General features: G+C 38.1%; 1 protein-coding gene across 1 annotated transcript in view; it reads left to right on the top strand.

Moving 5' to 3' along the window:
- TSPAN2 (tetraspanin 2) overlaps positions 1 to 20,987 on the top strand; it is a 458,679-nt gene that overhangs the window by 344,266 nt on the left and 93,426 nt on the right. The window contains exon 3 of the mRNA XM_053706532.1: positions 18,027 to 18,124. Within this exon, the coding sequence (XP_053562507.1) occupies positions 18,027 to 18,124 (98 nt within the window). The remainder of the gene's footprint in view (positions 1 to 18,026; positions 18,125 to 20,987) is intronic.

Genomic DNA, 20,987 nt, shown 5'->3' with positions numbered 1-20,987 from the left:
TTAGCTGCAAAGACTTAAACAGCGAGCAACAACTATTATTTTTTGGATTCAGTCAATCAATATTAAAATCTCCAAAAACCAAAATTTCCCTTTTTTGGTTTTGAGCTATGGTTTCACTTAGGAGAGCACCTGCCTGTTTGCAGAGAGCAATGGGACAGCTGAATATGCAGGTCTGTGAATTTCTTTCAAGACTGGGGCAGAATCCAGATATACTATATACATTGACCTGAGCAATAAAAATACCACCCATTCCAGTAAAATACCTTCTGTGTAACAACTATAGTAAAATATACACTGTGCACAAATATTATAGGTACAATCACATGCAACTGTAACTCTCAGACTTTTAGTTGGGATATAAATAGACTCTGAACCAGACTCAGAAAACCTGGCAGAAACAAGGTGTGAAATTAGCAATGAATCATATCATAGCCCATGGGATATGTTTCTTCTCTAGTTACCACTGTACTATCAGCAGACATGCAATCCTTACACTTACAGTGATACAGCTATCTTAATATTAACATCTGATTTTCACATGTTGTATATTCTCTGGAAAGTGATACACTGTAATTTCTTAAATTTATAGCCAACTGCTTAAAGGGACACTGAACCGATATTTTTTCTTTCGTGATTCAGATAGAGCATGCAATTTTAAGCAACTTTCTAATTTACTCCTATTATGAATTTTTCTTCATTCTCTTGCTATCTTTATTTGAAAAGCAAGCATGTAAGTTTAGAAGCCGGCCCATTTTTGGTTCACAACCTGGGTTGTGCTTGCTAATTGGTGGCTAAATGCACCCACAGTTAAACAAGTGCTGTCCAGACCTCTGAACCAACAATTGTCTGGCTACTTAGCATAAGATGCCTTCTTCTTAAAATAAAGATAGCAAGAGAACAAAGAAAATTTGATAATAGGAGTAAATTAGAATGTTGCATTAAATTGCATGCTCTATCTGAATCATGAAAGAAAAAATGTGGGTTTAGTATCCCTTTAAGTGTTCATGTCTGCAAACATATAAATTAACACCTATAGCTGCAGAATTGTCACTTCATGGTCATTTTAGTTCTGTATAATGAGTCTTGAAGCCACACAGTTAAAAATTCATCTATAAATAAAACCTAAAGCTGTTTATTATGATATTGAATCTAACTGGAAATGCATGTTTATGCACAGGTAATAAATACCTAGGGATTAAGGAGACTTGAAAATTTAATGGGTGGAATAGAGAATACAATTTTAAGAGAATTTTCAATTTTCTTCTAGTATCAAATTTGTTTGTTTTGTTGGTATTCTTTGATGATATGCATACCTAATTAGGGTCAGGTGGAGCAACGCACTGCTGCCACCTAGCTGGTGATTGGTGTCTATGCACATATCCCTGTGGTTTTTGGCTCACCAGATTTGTTCAGTTAGATCTCAAACAACCCCATATTTGTTTAACCCTTTCGTGCCAGGGTTAACTTGTCTACAACTATAATAATGGCAACAATTGTGTCAAAATCCTGGTCTCTTCACACCACTTGAAATAGAGATGTGAGACTGTGCACTCTTTATGGAAAACAGTGAAACAACTTGATTTCATTATATAAGACAGTGATGCTTTTAAACACCAGCAGTTCTGTACTGGCTAATAAAGGTACTGGTTTTCATCAGGTATCTGATGCCATTTTAATAATGTATCAAAGCAGAACTACAAAAACTATTTTAGTGAGGACCTGAAAGCAAAAAGTAGTTATATTTATGTCAGGAACATGCATTTTTCAAAAATAATAAAATGTAAAATATTCCTAAAACATCAAATTTCCATACCCAGTGGGTCACATGTTGCCATATGTAGGTCACATTTAGTAATATAGGTGCGCTGGCACAAAAAAATCACAAACAGCAATGGCTGTACTCCTTATGTGAAAACCTCATTATACAAATTATCACAGGATGTCCACTAACCCCTAAATAACTGCTCTACCTGGGACTTCCTAACCCTATAGGGCAGTGATTTGCAACATTTTTTTTGCCGTGGCACACTTTTTTTTACAAAAATCCTGTGGCACACCACCATCCCAAAATTTTACAAAATCACACATTGTAGCCTAATACAGGATATATATACAGTGTGTATATATATATATATATATATATATATATATATACTGTACTGTGCTGTCATGCCATGCCTTCTACAAACTTCAGTGTAGCCTTCTCTGGGGCCTCCTCTGCCCCGTCACCACTTTCTGTTGGAGTACCGCAAGGCTCTGTCCTCGGTCCCCTTCTCTTCTCCATCTATACGTCATCACTAGGTTCCCTTATTAAGTCCCACGGTTTCCAATATCATTTGTATGCCGATGACACCCAAATCTACTTATCTGCACCAGAACTATCTCCTTCCTTGCTAACCCGTGTCACTAACTGTCTTTCTCACATCTCTTCCTGGATGTCCTCTCACTACCTCAAGCTAAATCTCTCCAAAACTGAGCTCCTCATTTTCCCCCCTTCTTCCAAAATCTCCACCCCCAATATCTCTATAACTGTCGACAACTCCATCATTACCCCTACCCCGCATGCCCGATGTCTCGGGGTCACATTTGACTCAGATCTTTCCTTCACTCCTCACATTCAGTCCTTGGCTACAGCCTGCCGCTTCCACCTTAAAAACATCTCTAAAATTAGACACTTCCTTACACAAGACATAACTAAGATTTAATCCACTCTCTCATTCTTTCCCGCCTTGATTACTGCAACTCTGTCCTCTCTGGTCTCCCCACCTGCCGCCTAGCTCCTTTACAATCCATAATGAATGCCTCTGCCAGACTCATCTTCCTAACACGTCGCTCTTCATCTGCTGCGCCTCTCTGCCAATCCCTTCACTGGCTTCCTCTTGCCTCTAGGATCAAACACAAAACTCTCACTCTTACATACAAAGCCCTCAACTGCACTGCTCCCCCCTACATCTCAGACCTTGTCTCCAGATACTCTCCCTCCCGTCCCCTTCGCTCTGCTCATGACCTCCTACTCTCCTCCTCTCTTGTCACTTAATCACACTCCCGTTTATAGGACTTCTCCAGACTGGCTCCCATCTTGTGGAACTCTCTGCCTCGCTCCACAAGACTCTCTTCTAGTTTTAAAAGCTTCAAGTGCTCCCTAAAGACTCTACTGTTCAGGGATGCATACAACCTACGCTGACCTTTCCTATTACCAGTTCCTCTCCTCCACTGCAATCCCCTGAACCCTCTTAGCATGTAAGCCTAAGAGTCCAGCTGTTTGTAGATCACCTTCTTAAGAGCTGACTACAACAGTGCAACTCTTGGCAGGGCCCTCTACCCTATAATTGTTTTGTTGTACTCCCCCTTTGTTTATAGCGCTGCGGAATCTGTTGGCGCTCTACAAATAACCGATAATAATAATATACATGACATATTGACATTCATTCACAAACAATCATAATGATTGTCTGTGAATGAATGTAAATGTCATGGTTGTAAATGATGCCTGATGAGCCTGTCACATACCTACTAATATTTCATAATTTGAAAGAGGGACACCCCCGCACTGTTGTCAGTCTGCCGCGGCACACCTGAGGATCTCTCACGGCACAGTAGTGTGCCACGGCAGACTGGTTGAAAAACACTGCTATAGGGGAACTAGAACTTGTTAGAATTGCACTTCTTCAGTTAAAGGGACATGAAACCCAAAATCTTCATTTCATGATTATATTATCAAATTTACTTTATTCTTGTGATATTCTTTGTTGAAAAGCAGGTAAGTTCAGGAGCATGCACGTGTCTGGAGTACAATATGGCAGCATTTTTACAAGAATGCTTTATAATGGGACACAGCTGCCATCTAGTGCTCAAAAGCATTCTTGCAAACTCCTGCCAGTTAGTTCCCTAGACAATTTGCTTCAACAAAGATAACCATTAGAACAAAGTAAATTTTATCATAGAAGTAAATTGGAAACTTTATTTAATATTGTATGTTCTATCTGAATTATGAAAGAAACATATTGGGTTCCATGTTCCTTTAATTTAATAATAATCAGCCTTACTATTTTTAGATAATTAAGGCTGTATACATTAGGCATTTAATATAACACCATCCACTAGTATATATAACGTACCAGGGGTCTGTGATGTAAACAAATGGTTCTAACTGTATAGGCAGAAGATACAAATATAAGAAATAACTGACACACTAAATGTATACACTATATGGCAGAAGTATGTTGACACCTGTGCATCACACCTATATGAGCTTGTTGGATACCCCTTCTAAGACCATAAGAAATCATTTTCTGGGAAGGCTTTCTATAAAATTGTGGAGTATTTCTGTAGGAATTTGTACCCATTTAGCAAAAATACCATTTGTGAGGTTGGGCACTGATGTTAGATGAGAAAGTCTGGCTTGAAATTGGATTTCCAATTCTTCCCAAAGCTGCTCATTGGGGTTGAGGTCAGGGCTCTGTGCAGGTCACACAACTTCCTCCACACCAAACTCATCAAACCATGTCTTCATGGACCTTGCGTTTTTGCACAGAGGCACAGTTATGTGTATAGCTGCTCGGCCATGGAAAATCATTTCATGAAGCTTCTGACTAACTGTTCTTGTGCTGATGTTCTATAGGCAGTTTGGAACTCTAAAGTGCGTGATGCAACAGATGATGGGCGATTTTTATGCAGTACACGCTTCAGCACTCACAGCCCCACTCTGTGAGTTTGCATGGTCTACCACTTTGTAGCTGGGCTGTTGTCAAGGCCGGATTGGCCTACCAGGACACCAGATGATTTTCCAGTGGACCGTAGCAGCTGGGGCTGGCCAGCTGCAATTTAAGGGGGGTGGTGCTGGTGGCTGTATCACATCTCTTTTCGCCATTGAACTAAACATATTAAGATCCCAAAGTATTTCCTCTAAGCTTTATCTCCTACCTTTGAATGGTTTCTTGGGTCTGACAGAGTGACACACTCTTTTGAGTGTTTCTCCGGATCACACTAGTGATAACTTAAGACTGTGAAAGGGAGTTATGGATGATAATTCGATTGTAAGGTGCCCATATAACAGTACTCTGGCATTTTCTTTTATTATAAACTAGTATAATTTCATTCTGAAAAATATATTTGGGGTAAAAGTATGACAGTAACGCCATTAAAAAAAATGGGGGATGTGCATTCTATGAACATTCTATGAAAATAGGTATGGTCTTAAAATTTTTCTAGTGCTGCTTTTTATTCCTCGTCTGGCCCTGGCTGTTGCGCCTAGGAACGTCCACATCACAGTATTAGCACTTATAGTTGACAGGGTCAGATCAAGTAGGGCACAAATTTCTTAAGAAAATGTGGCATCCTATGACAGTGCCATATTTAGAGTCACTGAGTTCTTCAATGAAACCCATTGTACTTCCAATAGTTCCCTAATAGAGAGGCCATCGCTATGTGCAGAATTGTATGCACATGGTAGCAATGTGTGTGGCTGAAACACCTGAACTCAATAATTAGTAGGGGTCTCCACATATTTTTGGACATATAGGGCAGGCTTACAAGTGGCGTGCTAATGATAGCGCGGGTTGCAATATGCAATTTCACTGGACCACGTTTACATTAGCACGCAAATTGATATTAGAAGTCCATGGTAAATCACATTTACCAGAGAAGGGTTAGCACTGCTGACATCACTCTAGAGCAACTTATACTTTCAATGGAGATCGTAAATGCGCTTACATGCACTCATTGAGTTGAAAGTTATAGTTAACGCTCAAGTGAAAGCAGAAACTGCGCAGGAATATATAGCGCAACCTCAAAGTAAAGTATAAGGGTTAAAATAAAAGTTGCACAAAACACATCCAAAACATATTAAAATAAACTATTACACTCATATATATACTTTTTGTATTTAAAAATATCATTTTAATATATATATATATATATATGTCTAAATATGTGTGTATGTATACATGTCCATATATGTGTATACATGTGTTTATATATGTAAATATGTATGTGCACACATAATATATATTTACACATATAAACACATGTATACACATAGATATACACTTTTGGGCCCTTCCCAGTCAAATACTCATTTTTAATATGTTATGTATTTTGAATATAAATATTTTAAATTCCTCTGTTCTTCACATAGAAAAAAAATGTTCTTTTTATTTTTAGATATATATTTATATATACAGTATATATGTACAGTTGTATTCAAAAGTTTAGGCACCCCTGACAATTTCCATGATTTTCAATTATAAATAATTGGGTGTTTAGATCAGCAATTTCACACAAACCACAAACAGAGTCGCTTGAGGTATGCAAACGCATATTTGGACAAGCCAGCTTCATTTTGGAAGAAGGTGCTGTGGACTGATTAAACAAATATTGAGTTATTTGGTCATAACAAGGGGCGTTTTGCATGGCAGCAAAAGAACACAGCATTCCAAGACAAACACTTGCTACCCACAGTAAAATTTGGTGGATGTTCCATCATGCTGTGGGGCTGTGTGGCCAGTGCCGGTACTGGGAATCTTGTTAAAGTTGAGGGTCGCATGGATTCCACTCAATATCAGCAGATACTTGAGAATAATGTTGAGGAATCAGTCACAAAGTTGAAGTTACGCCGGGGCTGGATATTTCAACAAGATAACGACCCAAAACACTGCTCAAAATCTACTCTGGCATTTATGCAGAGGAACAAGTACAATGTTCTGGAATGGCCATCCCAGTCCCCATACCGGAATATCATTGAAAATCTGTGGGGTGATTTGAAGCGGGCTGTCCATGCTCTGCAACCATAAAACCTAACTGAACTGGAGATGTTTTGCAAGGAGGAATGGTACAAAATACCTTCATCCAGAATCCAGACACTCATTACAGGCTATAGGAAGCGTCTAGAGGCTATTATTTCTGCTAAAAGAGGCTCTACTAAATATTGATGCAATATTTCTGTTGGGGTGCCCACATGTATGCACCTGTCTAATTTTGTTTTGATGCATATTGCACATTTTCTGTTAATACAATAAACCTCATTTCACTACTGAAATATTACTGTGTCCTTCAGTTATTTGATAGATCAAAATGAAATTGCTGATCCAAACACCCAATTATTTATAACTGAAAATCATAGAAATTGTCAGGGGTGCCTAAACTTTTGCATACAACTATATATACAATATATATATATATATATATATATATATATATATATATATATATATATATACACATATATATGTAGATTTATATATTTTTGTATAGATATATATTTTACAAAATACACTAACACTATGGCACCGAACTTAATAAGAATATATATATATATATATATATATATATAAAACAATAGGTCCAGCACTAGTATGCAGCAAAACAGTTCATTGTTTGTGTCAGTAGTGCACGTACGCCTGAGGGTCCTGCAAAGCCTTATATATATATATATATATATATATATATATATATATATATATATATATATATATATATATATATAGGTATCCAAAACACCAGATCTCGCCCACAGAGGAAAACTGCCTGGGTGCAACTTTACAAAGAATAATAGCCAGAAAAAAATGCACTCTCAGGACTTTCACAATCAAGTTACTTTTATTCCTGTAACGTTTTCGGAGGTCTTGCTGATGAAGGAGGCAAGACCTCCGAAAACGTTACAGGAATAAAAGTAACTTGATTGTGAAAGTCCTGAGAGTGCATTTTTTCTGGCTATTATATATATATATATATATATATATATATATATATATATATATATATATATATATATATATATACATACATATATATACAAAAAGAACAAGAAATGGTGTCAGCATTGTGTTTTCAAAAAAAGATAGTCTTTATTATGGTGACATAAAAGAAGGACAGCAACGTTTCAGGGCACACTGTCCCTTAGTCATGCTATGGATTGCTATGTTGCACAGCCTTAAATAGCACCTGAACTTTAATTTTGTAATAGTTTACCCTTTCAGCACTGAATTTTTCAGTTCACTATGTTAAACACTGCCATCTGCAGGACAAAAGCACATATTGATCTAAACAGAAACACTATTTTCTTATATATAAGCAAAAAATATTATTTATACAAGATTTATACAAAATTTATAAAAACAAATAGAGATCATAATCCTTGTTAAGACCTATAGGATGCAAAGTTTTAAGTTGTTGAATCCACCACACCTCTCTCTTTTTCAACTCTAACTCCCCATTACCACCTCTTCTGAGCTTTGGAATATGGTCAATTATCTGAAATGTAAGTTGACTTACTTTATGTTCCATTTCAATAAAATGTGATGAAACAGGGAGGGTCTTGTCTTCACATCTGATGGAGGATTTGTGGGCACTGATTCTGTCCCTAATATTGACAATATGCCCTATAAACAGAAAATAGTGTTTCTGTTTAGAGCAATATGTGTTTTGTCCTGCAGATGGCAGTGTTAACATTGTGAACTGAAAAATTCAGTGCTGAAAGGGTTAACAATTAAAACATTAAAGTTTACGTGCTGTTTAAGGCTGTGCAACATAGCAATCCATATCATTACTAAGGGTCAGTGTGACCCAAAATGTTGCTGTCCTTCTCTTATTTCTCCATAATAAAGACTATCATTTTTTGAAGACACAGTGCTGATGCCATTTCTCGTTCTTTTTGGATATATATATATATTAGGGCTGGGTGATATGGGCAAAAAAAAAATCGCGTTTGCGGTTTAATCGCAATTTTCTTATAAATGACTATAACACCTTTATTTTGCATTAAAAAGTTTATTTAATACTACAGAATCTTAATGTACATGTTTCTCAATGTCCAATACACTCTTGGAGCATAAAAATACAAAACCCTGCTCCTGCACAGGAATCCAATACAGGCATATAGCAGAAGGGGTGGGGGGCTGCTCCTTTCAGAAATGCTGTGCATTGCTGATATCAAATACATTGTAGATGCAGTTAAGTTAACCCAGTAGCAGAGGGGACTGCAGTTTTAGCCTTATTGGGAGCCATTGGGTTAACTACATCTGCTATGTATTTAAGCCGTTTCTCAGAGAGCAGGAAATTGTGTGGGAGGTTCAATAATGTTTACATACCCTAAGTTTCAGACTGCAGACATCCCTAGGGGGAAATATAAGTAAGTGGCTTTCCCTCCTCTTTATTCCTGCATGGGCTCTCCTTTTAGACTTCTAGATTGATCGGCTGGCCGGCTGCTACTGAGATCAGAAAGTGAAAGTAAAACAGCCATTTTACAAATGTGTGCTAAAAGCAACCACTAGATGGAGCTGGTTTGTAAGAACTCACAAATGCATTACAGCCACTTCTGAGGATTTTTTTTAAGAAAAAAATTGTGACTCTCACGGTTTTTAAATTGCGGTTTTAAATCGCATATGCGATTAATTGTGCAGCCCTAATATATATATATATATATATATATATATATATATATATATATATATATATATATATATATATATATATATATAAAATAATGGTCAGAGAGGAGCGCCAATTGATGGCAAGGTCCGATAGAGTTTGAGTGTGAATAATGTAATAGTGGTTTGTATAAATAACGATATAGCACTATATCTTAGCTACAATTATGGTGATTGTGCTGCATTAATATATAAATTAAAATATATGTGTGGCACAAGAGGGTATATAAAAGTATTTAATACACATTGAACATTTAAAACATAGGTATCGTTAAGACAAATATATTATTAAAAGAACGACAAGAAATGGTATATAAAAGCATATAAAAACAGAAAACACGCGTGTGTAGCTTGTTCACTACAGGTTAGTAGTGATAGATCATAAGATGGGTTGCCTTAGTGTGAACCTCATACTCGAATAAACATTAAATGTTAGCTAAATATTGATGATGCTAAATGTTGAAAGTGCTGGAATGACAGCAAATATATATAGAGTTTCTAACACATATATATGCAGTGTCTCATATAAAGTTATATTGACATATACAGGGAAATAATAACAATTAACATAAAAAACGATAATGTCCAGTAGCCACTTCAAAGGATAAGGGATGTGGAAAAAGTTCTGTTATATATATCCAAAAAGTGAAAAGTTAATAAACCATCCAATTTGGTGTGATCCAAAATCGTGATGCAAATAAATCCAAAACAATGTAAATCCAAAAAGACTGTTTTAAAAGTAATTAATCCAATATTTGTAAAAACTTCCTTAAAGTCAGTTCCACAATTTGCACAGAAAGGATGTGTGGGGGAGGGGGGGGGGGGGTAATGAGTTTAGTATAGGGTGAGAAGCATGTCAGGAGAAAAGCTGAAAGTGCCCTGGATTCCCCTTTACCATCACAAATACTCTCCTATGGAGCTACAGAGGAGTCCTGTACCCTTGTAATTAGGGCAGCACTTGTGAAATCAGAGGTGGACCGAAATCCCTTAGCATGTACTCACTCAGAAATACTCCCGAAATACCAGGGATAGGAGAATGCCGGTCAGGTCTCTCACCGTTCACTAGCTGCTTGAGATAATACTCGCACTTTAGATCCTCCGCCATAGCGGTGCACAGCATCCTTTACTAGCTGGTCGGGGCTTGTCTGGCCTCCCGCCTAGTTGGCGTCTTCTGAAATGCTAAATTAGCAAGCCCCCATCTGCAGGTATAGTAATTAATCGACTTGGCGTTTGGGCTCCACATGGCTCCTAAAAGCTCCTAAATAGTATTGTAAGCCTCTCTCCTCTGTAGTTCACTTTACAAGCCTGCTGGACATGTAACTGTTTGCCATATATATATATATATATATATATATACATATATACATATACCAGTTTTGCTTTTAATCTTAGCTGAGAGCTTGCAAGTGAGTGAGTGCCGGACTTTCTCTGTGTGTTGTATTAATTTATTTTGTCATTTTGCCTATGGGTCTTGCACCCAGAACTGTCTGGGGTTAACTGCCTGGGACTTTGGGGACAGCACAGCTTCCTGAGAGTGCTATTGAGCACCCAGGGCCAAGCATGTTGCAGGGTTATAGGATGTGTTCCCAGTCCAGTCTGAGAGTGTAGTCCCCTTCCATGTTTTGTATATGTCTAGGGTGATTACATAAGTCTGTGAACCCTTGACTTGTTTCCAGTTTGTTTTATTGAGAGCTTGCATTTGTATCACTGTATTAGGGACTCAGGTTTTGGGAGAGACCTTGATGTGGTACCTGGGCTTGTCCCATTTGGCCAGATGTGGTAACTAATTCTTTCAGTTTTGCTTTTAATCTTAGCTGAGAGCTTGCAAGTGAGTGCCGTACTTTCTCTGTGTGTTGTATTAATTTATTTTGTCATTTTCCATATGGGCCTTGCACCCAGACTTGTCTGGGGTTAACTGCCTGGGACTCTGGGGACAGCACAGCTTCCCGAGAGTGCTATTGAGCACCCATGGCTGAGTATGTTGCAGGGTTATAGGATGCTTACCCAGTCCAATCTGAGAGTGCAGTCCCCTTGCGTGTTTTTTGTATGTATGTATATATATATATATATATATATATATATATATATATATACATATATACAGGGAGTGCAGAATTATTAGGCAAGTTGTATTTTTGAGGATTAATTTTATTATTGAACAACAACCATGTTCTCAATGAACCCAAAAAACTCATTAATATCAAAGCTGAATAGTTTTGGAAGTAGTTTTTAGTTTGTTTTTAGTTATAGCTATTTTAGGGGGATATCTGTGTGTGCAGGTGACTATTACTTTGCATAATTATTAGGCAACTTAACAAAAAACAAATATATACCCATTTCAATTATTTATTTTTACCAGTGAAACCAATATAACATCTCAACATTCACAAATATACATTTCTGACATTCAAAAACAAAACAAAAACAAATCAGTGACCAATATAGCCACCTTTCTTTGCAAGGACACTCAAAAGCCTGCCATCCATGGATTCTGTCAGTGTTTTGATCTGTTCACCATCAACATTGCGTGCAGCAGCAACCACTGCCTCCCAGACACTGTTCAGATAGGTGTACTGTTTTCCCTCCTTGTAAATCTCACATTTGATGATGGACCACAGGTTCTCAATGGGGTTCAGATCAGGTGAACAAGGAGGCCATGTCATTAGATTTTCTTCTTTTATACCCTTTCTTGCCAGCCACGCTGTGGAGTACTTGGACGTGTGTGATGGAGCATTGTCCTGCATGAAAATCATGTTTTTCTTGAAGGATGCAGACTTCTTCCTGTACCACTGCTTGAAGAAGGTGTCTTCCAGAAACTGGCAGTAGGACTGGGAGTTGAGCTTGACTCCATCCTCAACCCGAAAAGGCCCCACAAGCTCATCTTTGATGATACCAGCCCAAACCAGTACTCCACCTCCACCTTGCTGGCATCTGAGTCGGACTGGAGCTCTCTGCCCTTTACCAATTCAGCCACGGGCCCATCCATCTGGCCCATCAAGACTCACTCTCATTTCATCAGTCCATAAAACCTTAGAAAAATCAGTCTTGAGATATTTCTTGGCCCAGTCTTGACGTTTCAGCTTGTGTGTCTTGTTCAGTGGTGGTCGTCTTTCAGCCTTTCTTACCTTGGCCATGTCTCTGAGTATTGCACACCTTGTGCTTTTGGGCACTCCAGTGATGGTGCAGCTCTGAAATATGGCCAAACTGGTGGCAAGTGGCATCTTGGCAGCTGCACGCTTGACTTTTCTCAGTTCATGGGCAGTTATTTTGCGCCTTGGTTTTTCCACACGCTTCTTGCGACCCTGTTGACTATTTTGAATGAAACGCTTGATTGTTCGATGATCACGCTTCAGAAGCTATGCAATTTTAAGAGTGCTGCATCCCTATGCAAGATATCTCACTATTTTTGACTTTTCTGAGCCTGTCAAGTCCTTCTTTTGACCCATTTTGCCAAAGGAAAGGAAGTTGCCTAATAATTATGCACACCTGATATAGGGTGTTGATGTCATTAGACCACACCCCTTCTCATTACAGAGATGCACATCACCTAATATGCTTAATTGGTAGTAGTCTTTCGAGCCTATACAGCTTGGAGTAAGACAACATGCATAAAGAGGATGATGTGGTCAAAATACTAATTTGCCTAATAATTCTGCACTCCCTGTATGTGTGTGTACAGTCATGGCCAAAAATATTGGCACCCCTGCATTTCTGTCAGATAATGCACCACTTCACCCAGAAAATTGTTGCAATTACAAATGTTTAGGCATTCTCATGGTTATTTATTTTGTTTGTATTGGTATGTCACAAAAAACCTGGAGAAAAAAAGCCAAATCTGAAACATTCCATGCAAAACTCCAAAAATGGACTGGACAAAATTATTGGCACCTTCTCAAAATTGTAAGAAATAATTGCATTCCAAGTTTGTGATGGTCCTGTAATTTGTAATTATACTCACCTGTATCAATTGACAGGTGCTGACAATAAAGAAATCACACCGGCAACCAGTTAAAATGGTGAAAAATTGACTCAACCTTTCTGTTGTGTGTCTCTGTGTGCCACACTGAGCATGGAGAAGAGAAAGAGCAGCAAATAATTGTCTGAGGATTTGAGAACAAAAATTGTGAAAAAGCATGGACTATCTCAAGGTTACAAGTCCATCTCCAGAGATTTTAATGTTCCTGTGTCCACTGTGCACAACATTGTCAAGAAGTTTACAGCCCATGGCACTGTAGCTAATCTCCCTGGACGTGGACGACAGAGAAAAATTGATCAAAGATTGTAACGAATGATTGTTCGAAAGGTGGATAAAGAACCTCGATCAACTTCCAGTCAAATTCAAGCTGACCTTCAGGCACAGGGTACAAATGTATCACCTCACACTATACGTTGCCATCTGAATGAAAAGGGCAATATGGTAAGAGACCCTCAAACATGGTGGAGTTTCACTGATGTTTTGGGGTTGCTTTGCTGCTTCAGGCACTGGATGTCTTGACTGTGTGCATGGCATTAGGAAAAATAAAGACTACCAAAGAATTCTGTGGTGCAATATAGGGCCCAGTGTCAGAAAGTTGGGACTCCGTCAGAGGTCATGAGTCTTACAGCAGGACATTGACCCAAAGCACATGTCAAAAAGCACCCAGAAATGGTTTAAGACAAAGCACTGGAGAGTACTGAACTGGCCAGCAATGAGTCCAGATCTCAATCCCATAGAGCACCTGTGGGGAGATCTCAAAACAAGAGTTGAGAAAAGGAACCCTTCCAATCTGAGAGATCTGGGGCAGTTGGAGAAAGAAGAGTGGTCTAAAATTCCAGTAGAGAGGTAAGAAACTCATTGATGTTACAGGAAGCGATTGATTTGTTATTTTTTCCAAGGGGTGTGCTATCAAATATTAAATTAAAAGTGCCAATAATTTTGTCCAGTTCATTTTTGGAGTTTTGCTTGGAATGTGTCAGATTTGCCTTTTTTTCTCCGCATTTTTGTGTCATACCAATACAAACAAAAGAAATAAACATAAGAATGCCTAAACAGTTGTAATTGCAGCAATTTTCTGGGCGAAGTTGTGCATTATCTGACAGAACGGCAGGGGTGCTAATAATTTTAACCATGATTATATATATATATATATATATATATATATACTGTATATATATATATATATATATATATATAATATATATATTTTTTTTAAATAAAACGAACACATTTTCTTCTATGTGAAGAACATAGGAATGTAAAGTATTCTTAGCGCAACATAGATTTAGCACAGTTGATCTAGTGCAGTGTTAGGTGCCCACAAGCGATAACTAATAGGCATTTCTTTAGCGCATCCCATAAAAGTCTATGGGGGAGAAGGCGTTAGCGCAGTTGCGGTATCCGAAATCCTAAAGTTAGAGTGCCTCGGTCTTTCGATCATGCAAATGAGCATGCCACTTGTAATCTCTCCCATAGTGTGTATTCAAATGCATTAAATTTTCAACAGAGTTAAACCCTATAACATTTTGAGATACACATTTGTTCTAAAGTGATCTACTAGCCCAAAATTGTATGTAGCTACTTGTTCTTAGTTCCACTGTATATACATGGCTGGGTAATTTATCTATTTGTTTATTTTTGTTAAATATACTGTCATATGATTCCTCCAAAGTTCATTTTAGCTGAAAAAGGATTTCAAAATATTTTAACATAAGAGAATAATGGCTAGATTACGAGTTTTGCGTTAGGCTGAAAAAGCAGCGTTAACAGGTCCTAACGCTACTTTTTCACTACCGCTGGTATTACGAGTCTTGCAGGTTTAGGGGCACCGCACACTTTTTTGGCCTTACCGCAAAACGACTTACGTAAGCTTTGTAAAGTCTTTTTTCTATGGGACTTCCATAGCGCTGATATTATGAGTCTGTCCTGGGAGGCCAAAAAGTGAGCGGTACACCCTCTACCTCCAAGATCCCTAACGCATTTAAAAGTCAGCAGTTAAGAGTTTTATGGTACAACGCTGTAACATAAAACTCATAACTAAAGTGCTAAAAAGTACACTAACACCCATAAACTACCTAATAACCCCTAAACCGAGGCCCTCCAGCATTGCAAATACTAAAATAAAATTTTTAACCCCTAATCTGCCGCTCTGGACATTGCCGCAACTATAATAAACATATTAACCCCTAAACCGCAGCACTCCAGCCTCGCAAACACTAGTAAAATATTATTAAACCCTAGTCTGCCGTCCCTAACATCGCCGCCGCCGCCGCCACCTACCTACATTTATTAACCCCTAATCTACATTAAATGTATTAACCCCTAAACCTAAGTCTAACCCTATCCCTAACACCCCCTAACTTAAATATAATTTAAATAAATCTAAATAAAAATTTATATTATTACCTAAATAATTCCTATTTAAAACTAAATACTTACCTATAAAATAAACCCTAAGCTAGCTATAATAGAACTAATAGTTACATTGTAGCTATCTTAAGGTTTATTTTTATTTTACAGGCAAGTTTGTATTTATTTTAACTAGGTACAATAGTTATTAAATAGTTATTAACTATTTAATAACTACCTAGCTAAAATAAATACAAAAGTACCTGTAAAATAAAACCTAACCTAAGTTACAATAACAGCCAATTGAAACAGCCAATAGAATGCAAGCTCAATCCTATTGGCTGATTGGATCAGCCAATAGGATTGAACTTCAATCCTATTGCCTGATTGCATCAGCCAATAGGATTTTTTCTACCTTAATTCCGATTGGCTGATAGAATTCTATCAGCCAATCGGAATCTAAGGGACACCATCTTGGATGACGTCACTTAAAGGAACCGTCATTCAGTAAGAAGACTCCGGATGAAGAGGATGCTCTGCGTCGGATGTCTTGAAGATGGAGCCGCTCCGCGTCGGATGGATGAAGATAGAAGATGCCGTCTGGATGAAGACTTCTGTCCGTCTGGAGGACCACTTCGCCCGGCTTGGATGAAGACTTCTCCCGGCTTTGTTGAGGACTTCGACCCGGTTGGATGAAGACTTCTGCCGCTTCCTTGAGGATGGATGTCCGGTCTTCAGAACAGTAAGTCGATCTTCAGGGGGTTAGTGTTAGGTTTTTTTAAGTGTGTATTGGATGGGTTTTATTTTTAGGGTAGGGTTTGGGCCTGCAATAGAGCTAACTGCCCTTTTAAGGGCAATGCCCATCCAAATGCCCTTTTCAGGGCAATGGGGAGCTTTGTTTTTTTTTAGATAGTATTTTATTTGGGGGGGTTGGTTGTGTGAGTTGTGGGTTTTACTGTTGGGGGGTTGTTTGTAAAAAAATTTTTACAGGTAAAAGAGCTTATTTCTTTGGGGCAATGCCCCACAAAAGGCCCTTTTAAGGGGTTTTTTTTTATTTGGGGGGGGGGCTTTTTTATTTTGATAGGGCTATTAGATTAGGTGTAATTAGTTTAAATATCTTGTAATTTGTTTATTATTTTCTGTAATTTAGTGTTTGTTTGTTTTTTTACTTTAGTTAATTTAATTTTTGTTAATTTAGTAAATTTATTTAATTATAGTGTAGTGTTAGGTGTTATTGTAACTTAGGTTAGGTTTTATTTTACAGGTACTTTTGTATTTATTTTAGCTAGGTAGTTATTAAATAGTTAATAATTATTTAATAACTATTGTACCAAGTTAAAATAAATACAAACTTGCCTGTAAAATAAAAATAAACCCTAAGATAGCTACAATGTAACTATTAGTTATATTGTAGCTAGCTTAGGGTTTATTTTATAGGTAAGTATAGGTAAGTATTTAGTTTTAAATAGGTATTATTATAGGTTAGACTTAGGTTTAGGGGTTAATACATTTAGTATAGTGGCGGCGATGTTGGGGGCGGTGTCCGGAGCGGCCGATTAGGGGTTAATAAGTATAATGTAGGTGTCGGCGATGTCGAGGGCGACAGATTAGGGGTTAATAAGTGTAAGATTAGGGGTGTTTAGACTCAGGGTTCATGTTAGGGTGTTAGGTGTAAAGATACATTTTATTTCCCCATAGGAATCAAATGGGCTGCGTTACTGAGATTTACGCAGCTTTTTTGCAGGTGTAGATAGATTCCTATGGGGAAATCATGCACGAGCACGTACGACCAGCTCACCGCTGACTTAAGTAGCGCTGTATTGGAGTGCGGTAAGGAGCACAATTTTGCTCAACGCTCACTTCTTGCCTTTTAACGCCGGGTTTATAAAAACCCGTAATACCAGCGCTGCAGGTAAGTGAGCGGTGAGAGAAAACTGCTCGTTAGCACCGCATAGCCTCTAACGGAAAACTCGTAATCTCGCCGTAAGATTCTTAAAACGTTTTTATATGACCCATATCTAATTTGTTCCTTTTCTAGAGAATCTGTCCAATTTATGAATTATTCATCTATCAATAATATTTAACAATGTAGCAGCGCTATAATATTTTCTTTAATGTAGATCTAAATGGTTGTGCTAGAAATATTTTAAACCTATTTAGATTGACTCAGTTATTTGCTGTCTGCTTGATATTACTGTAGGACAACTTGGTCATAACATAGATATGTATTGAGACATTGCATTTGTCACATGTAACGGTTACACTTTTTCCTGCAGGGTTGTATGTTCTGATTGGAGCTGGAGCCCTGATGATGATAATCGGGTTCTTTGGTTGCTGTGGAGCGGCAAGAGAATCTCAGTGTTTACTCGGTGCGGTAAGGAAACCATCATTATTATTAACATTTCTTTATAAAGTACTGCCAAATCCCATGACACTGGCTACATGAGTAACACTAACACAGTGACATTAATTCATAGCAAAAAGAGAAACAGCTACAAATAACATAATTAAAAAAAGGAATTAAAGGGACAGTAATGTCAAAGTTAAACTTAAAAGAATTGGATAGAGCATAACATTTAAAATAACTTTCCAATTGGCTTCTATAATCAATTTTGCTTTGTTCATTTTTTATCCTTTGTTAAGAGTAATCCAAGGCGAGCTCAGGAGCGTGCATGTGTCCTTAGCCATCTGGCAGCAGTGCGTGCAACATTGTTTACAGAACTGTTATCTGTAGTTACAAACACTGCTCCGCTAGAATGTTACTGCAGTAGAGTTTGCAACTTTGTATAACATTGCTATAAACATTGCTGCAGTCACGGCTGCCAGATGGCTAAGGACACGTGCACGCTCCTGAGCTTACCTAGGATTACTCTTAACAAAGGATTCCAAGGGAACTAAGCAATATTGATAATAAAAGTAAATTGGAAAGCAGTTTAAAATTGTATGCTCTCTGAATCATGAATGTTTAATTTTGACTCAACTGTCCCTTTAATAAAGAAGGAGGGGGGTCCTGCTTCAAACAGCTTACAGTATATAGTATTCAAAATTCTGATGTAATTCAACCTGCTCAAGGGATTCAGAATTTTCCACTATTAATTTTTGTCATTATTTATCATTTACTAAACATACAGTTTTCTAGTTGATATTTTTATAAAGGGAAAACACTTTATGCTTGGGCAAGTAATTATGCCTCTGGGTATGGAAATATTCTAGTATGCACCTTGTGGCAGATGAAGAGTAATGTTACAAGCTGTCTGTATTCTTCAAGTCAGTGAGAATGTGACTATAATCCATCAATGTATCTTCTTGGAATGTTAAAGGGGCACTATTGAAAAGAAGTGTCTGTTAACCCCATGTAAACACAGCATTTAAACATGTTATTTTTTCCTGTTAACAAGAAAATGCGAAATAAAGCCTGCCTAGATTGATATTGAAACTAATGCAACTGCATATTTTCCACTAGTGCTTATTGGCTGATAGGCACTTATTCCCTAATACTTATTGGCTGATACTCAGTTTCTATTAGTGCTCATTGGTTGAAAGGTACTTCCTGCTAATACCCAATAACCATTGGTAGGAAGTACCTAAAGGTAAATTAGCATAAAGTTAAATTAGCATAAAGGTAAATTAGCATAAGTGGGAAATGTACAACTGATACTGCTATATTTATTTAAATGGATATTAACCTGATGGACAGAACTATAATAGCATGTTTGCTACTCACTATGAAATGTTTTTTCCTTCTGTTCCTGTAACCCCGTACAGATGCAAGTTGTGGAAGTCACACATCTGTTTACTGGATGTCGCCATTTTGGAGCTTAGGTATTTTTGCAGTGTGTTGCAGAAGCAGTGCACAAACACAGTTAAAGAGATAGTCTAGTCAAAATTAAACTTTCTATTTTACTCCTATTATTAATTTTTCTTCGTTCTCTTTGTATCTTTATTTGAAAATGCAGCAATGTAAGCTTAGGAGCTGGCCCATTTTTTGTTCATCACCTGGGTAGCACTTGCTGATTGGTGACTAAATAAAGCCAACAATCAGCAAGCTCTATCCAGGGTGCTGAACCAAATATGGGCCGGCTCCTAAGCTTACATTCCTGCTTTTTCAAGTAAAGAGAACAAAGAAAATTGATAATACTAGTAAATTAGAAAGTTGCTTAAAATTGCATGCTCTATCTGTATCATGAAAGTTTAATTTTGGCTACACTATCCCTTTAAGTAATGTTAACGGGTTTTTGATAGCTGTATTTGGTACTTTGGTTTAGGGAGCACTGATCTGTGAATGTTCATGGCCTCTGTCACAGGGTGAGAAAATACCTAAGCTTCATGGTGGCAGCACCCTTGGATGCAGAGTTTCACCAACCGGCAGCTGTAAAGGGTTAAAGTAGGAGTACAACTTTGAAAATAGCTACAGACAGTGGGGCCGATTTATCAAAGCATTAATCGGCCCCATTGCATCTGTTTCCGTGCAAGCCTTCAGGTTCCCCGGAAACAAGAGGGCTTGGGGGAACGTACGGGCGGCAGCCATGATAGGTCTCACAATACCACACTGCTCCAGTCTTCTCATCACTTTTGTTTGATATAATATTCCAGACGGCTCATCTATTTGCTTCACAGCCAGAATCTTGATACACTACAGATCAGATGGGCCCAAAAATACTGAGATAGACGCGACTTTGAGCACCCGGAGCAAACTTTAAGGTTGAGGCTTTTCACTTGCCCCCCGGCGAGGCATATTTGGACCTTGTCGTTACGCAGCACACAGTGCTGAATGCAGAGCACCAGGAAAGTGCTAGCGCAACATACCTTGAGTTTATCTGTCTACCTTACCCCTTCCTAGCGTCTTCTATTAACCATCTGCTATGGAGATCCCTTTATATTTCCTAGACAAGCTACAATGTTTGCTTGTTAGTCATCACGCCGCTTTAGAGGATACACTGGACACAATACTCCACAGTGACAAGTTTCACTTGGTCCAGCAGCCCATCCTAACTGAGCCTAGCCTAACTGAAGGAGGGGGAGATGGCGCTATGGGGCCCCGGCGCCCGCATCCTATCTCCGGACAAACTACAAGAAGATGGGAACCTAGTATCATGGAGCTGTTACTACGACCTGAAGGAGTGTCGGTGATAGTCTCAGTAATTGCTCTAGGGGGTTCTGTCATTCTACTTCTGTCCCGTGTTATAACGGGTGAAATATTTAGCTCTGATATGCCACCGAGCCGAAAGAGGATGGAA

The sequence above is a fragment of the Bombina bombina genome, chromosome 3, assembly GCF_027579735.1.
Source record: "Bombina bombina isolate aBomBom1 chromosome 3, aBomBom1.pri, whole genome shotgun sequence".
Lineage (NCBI taxonomy): Eukaryota > Metazoa > Chordata > Amphibia > Anura > Bombinatoridae > Bombina > Bombina bombina.
The sequence above is the reverse complement of the archived record's forward strand: the minus strand, read 5'-3'. Positions and strand labels throughout refer to the sequence as shown.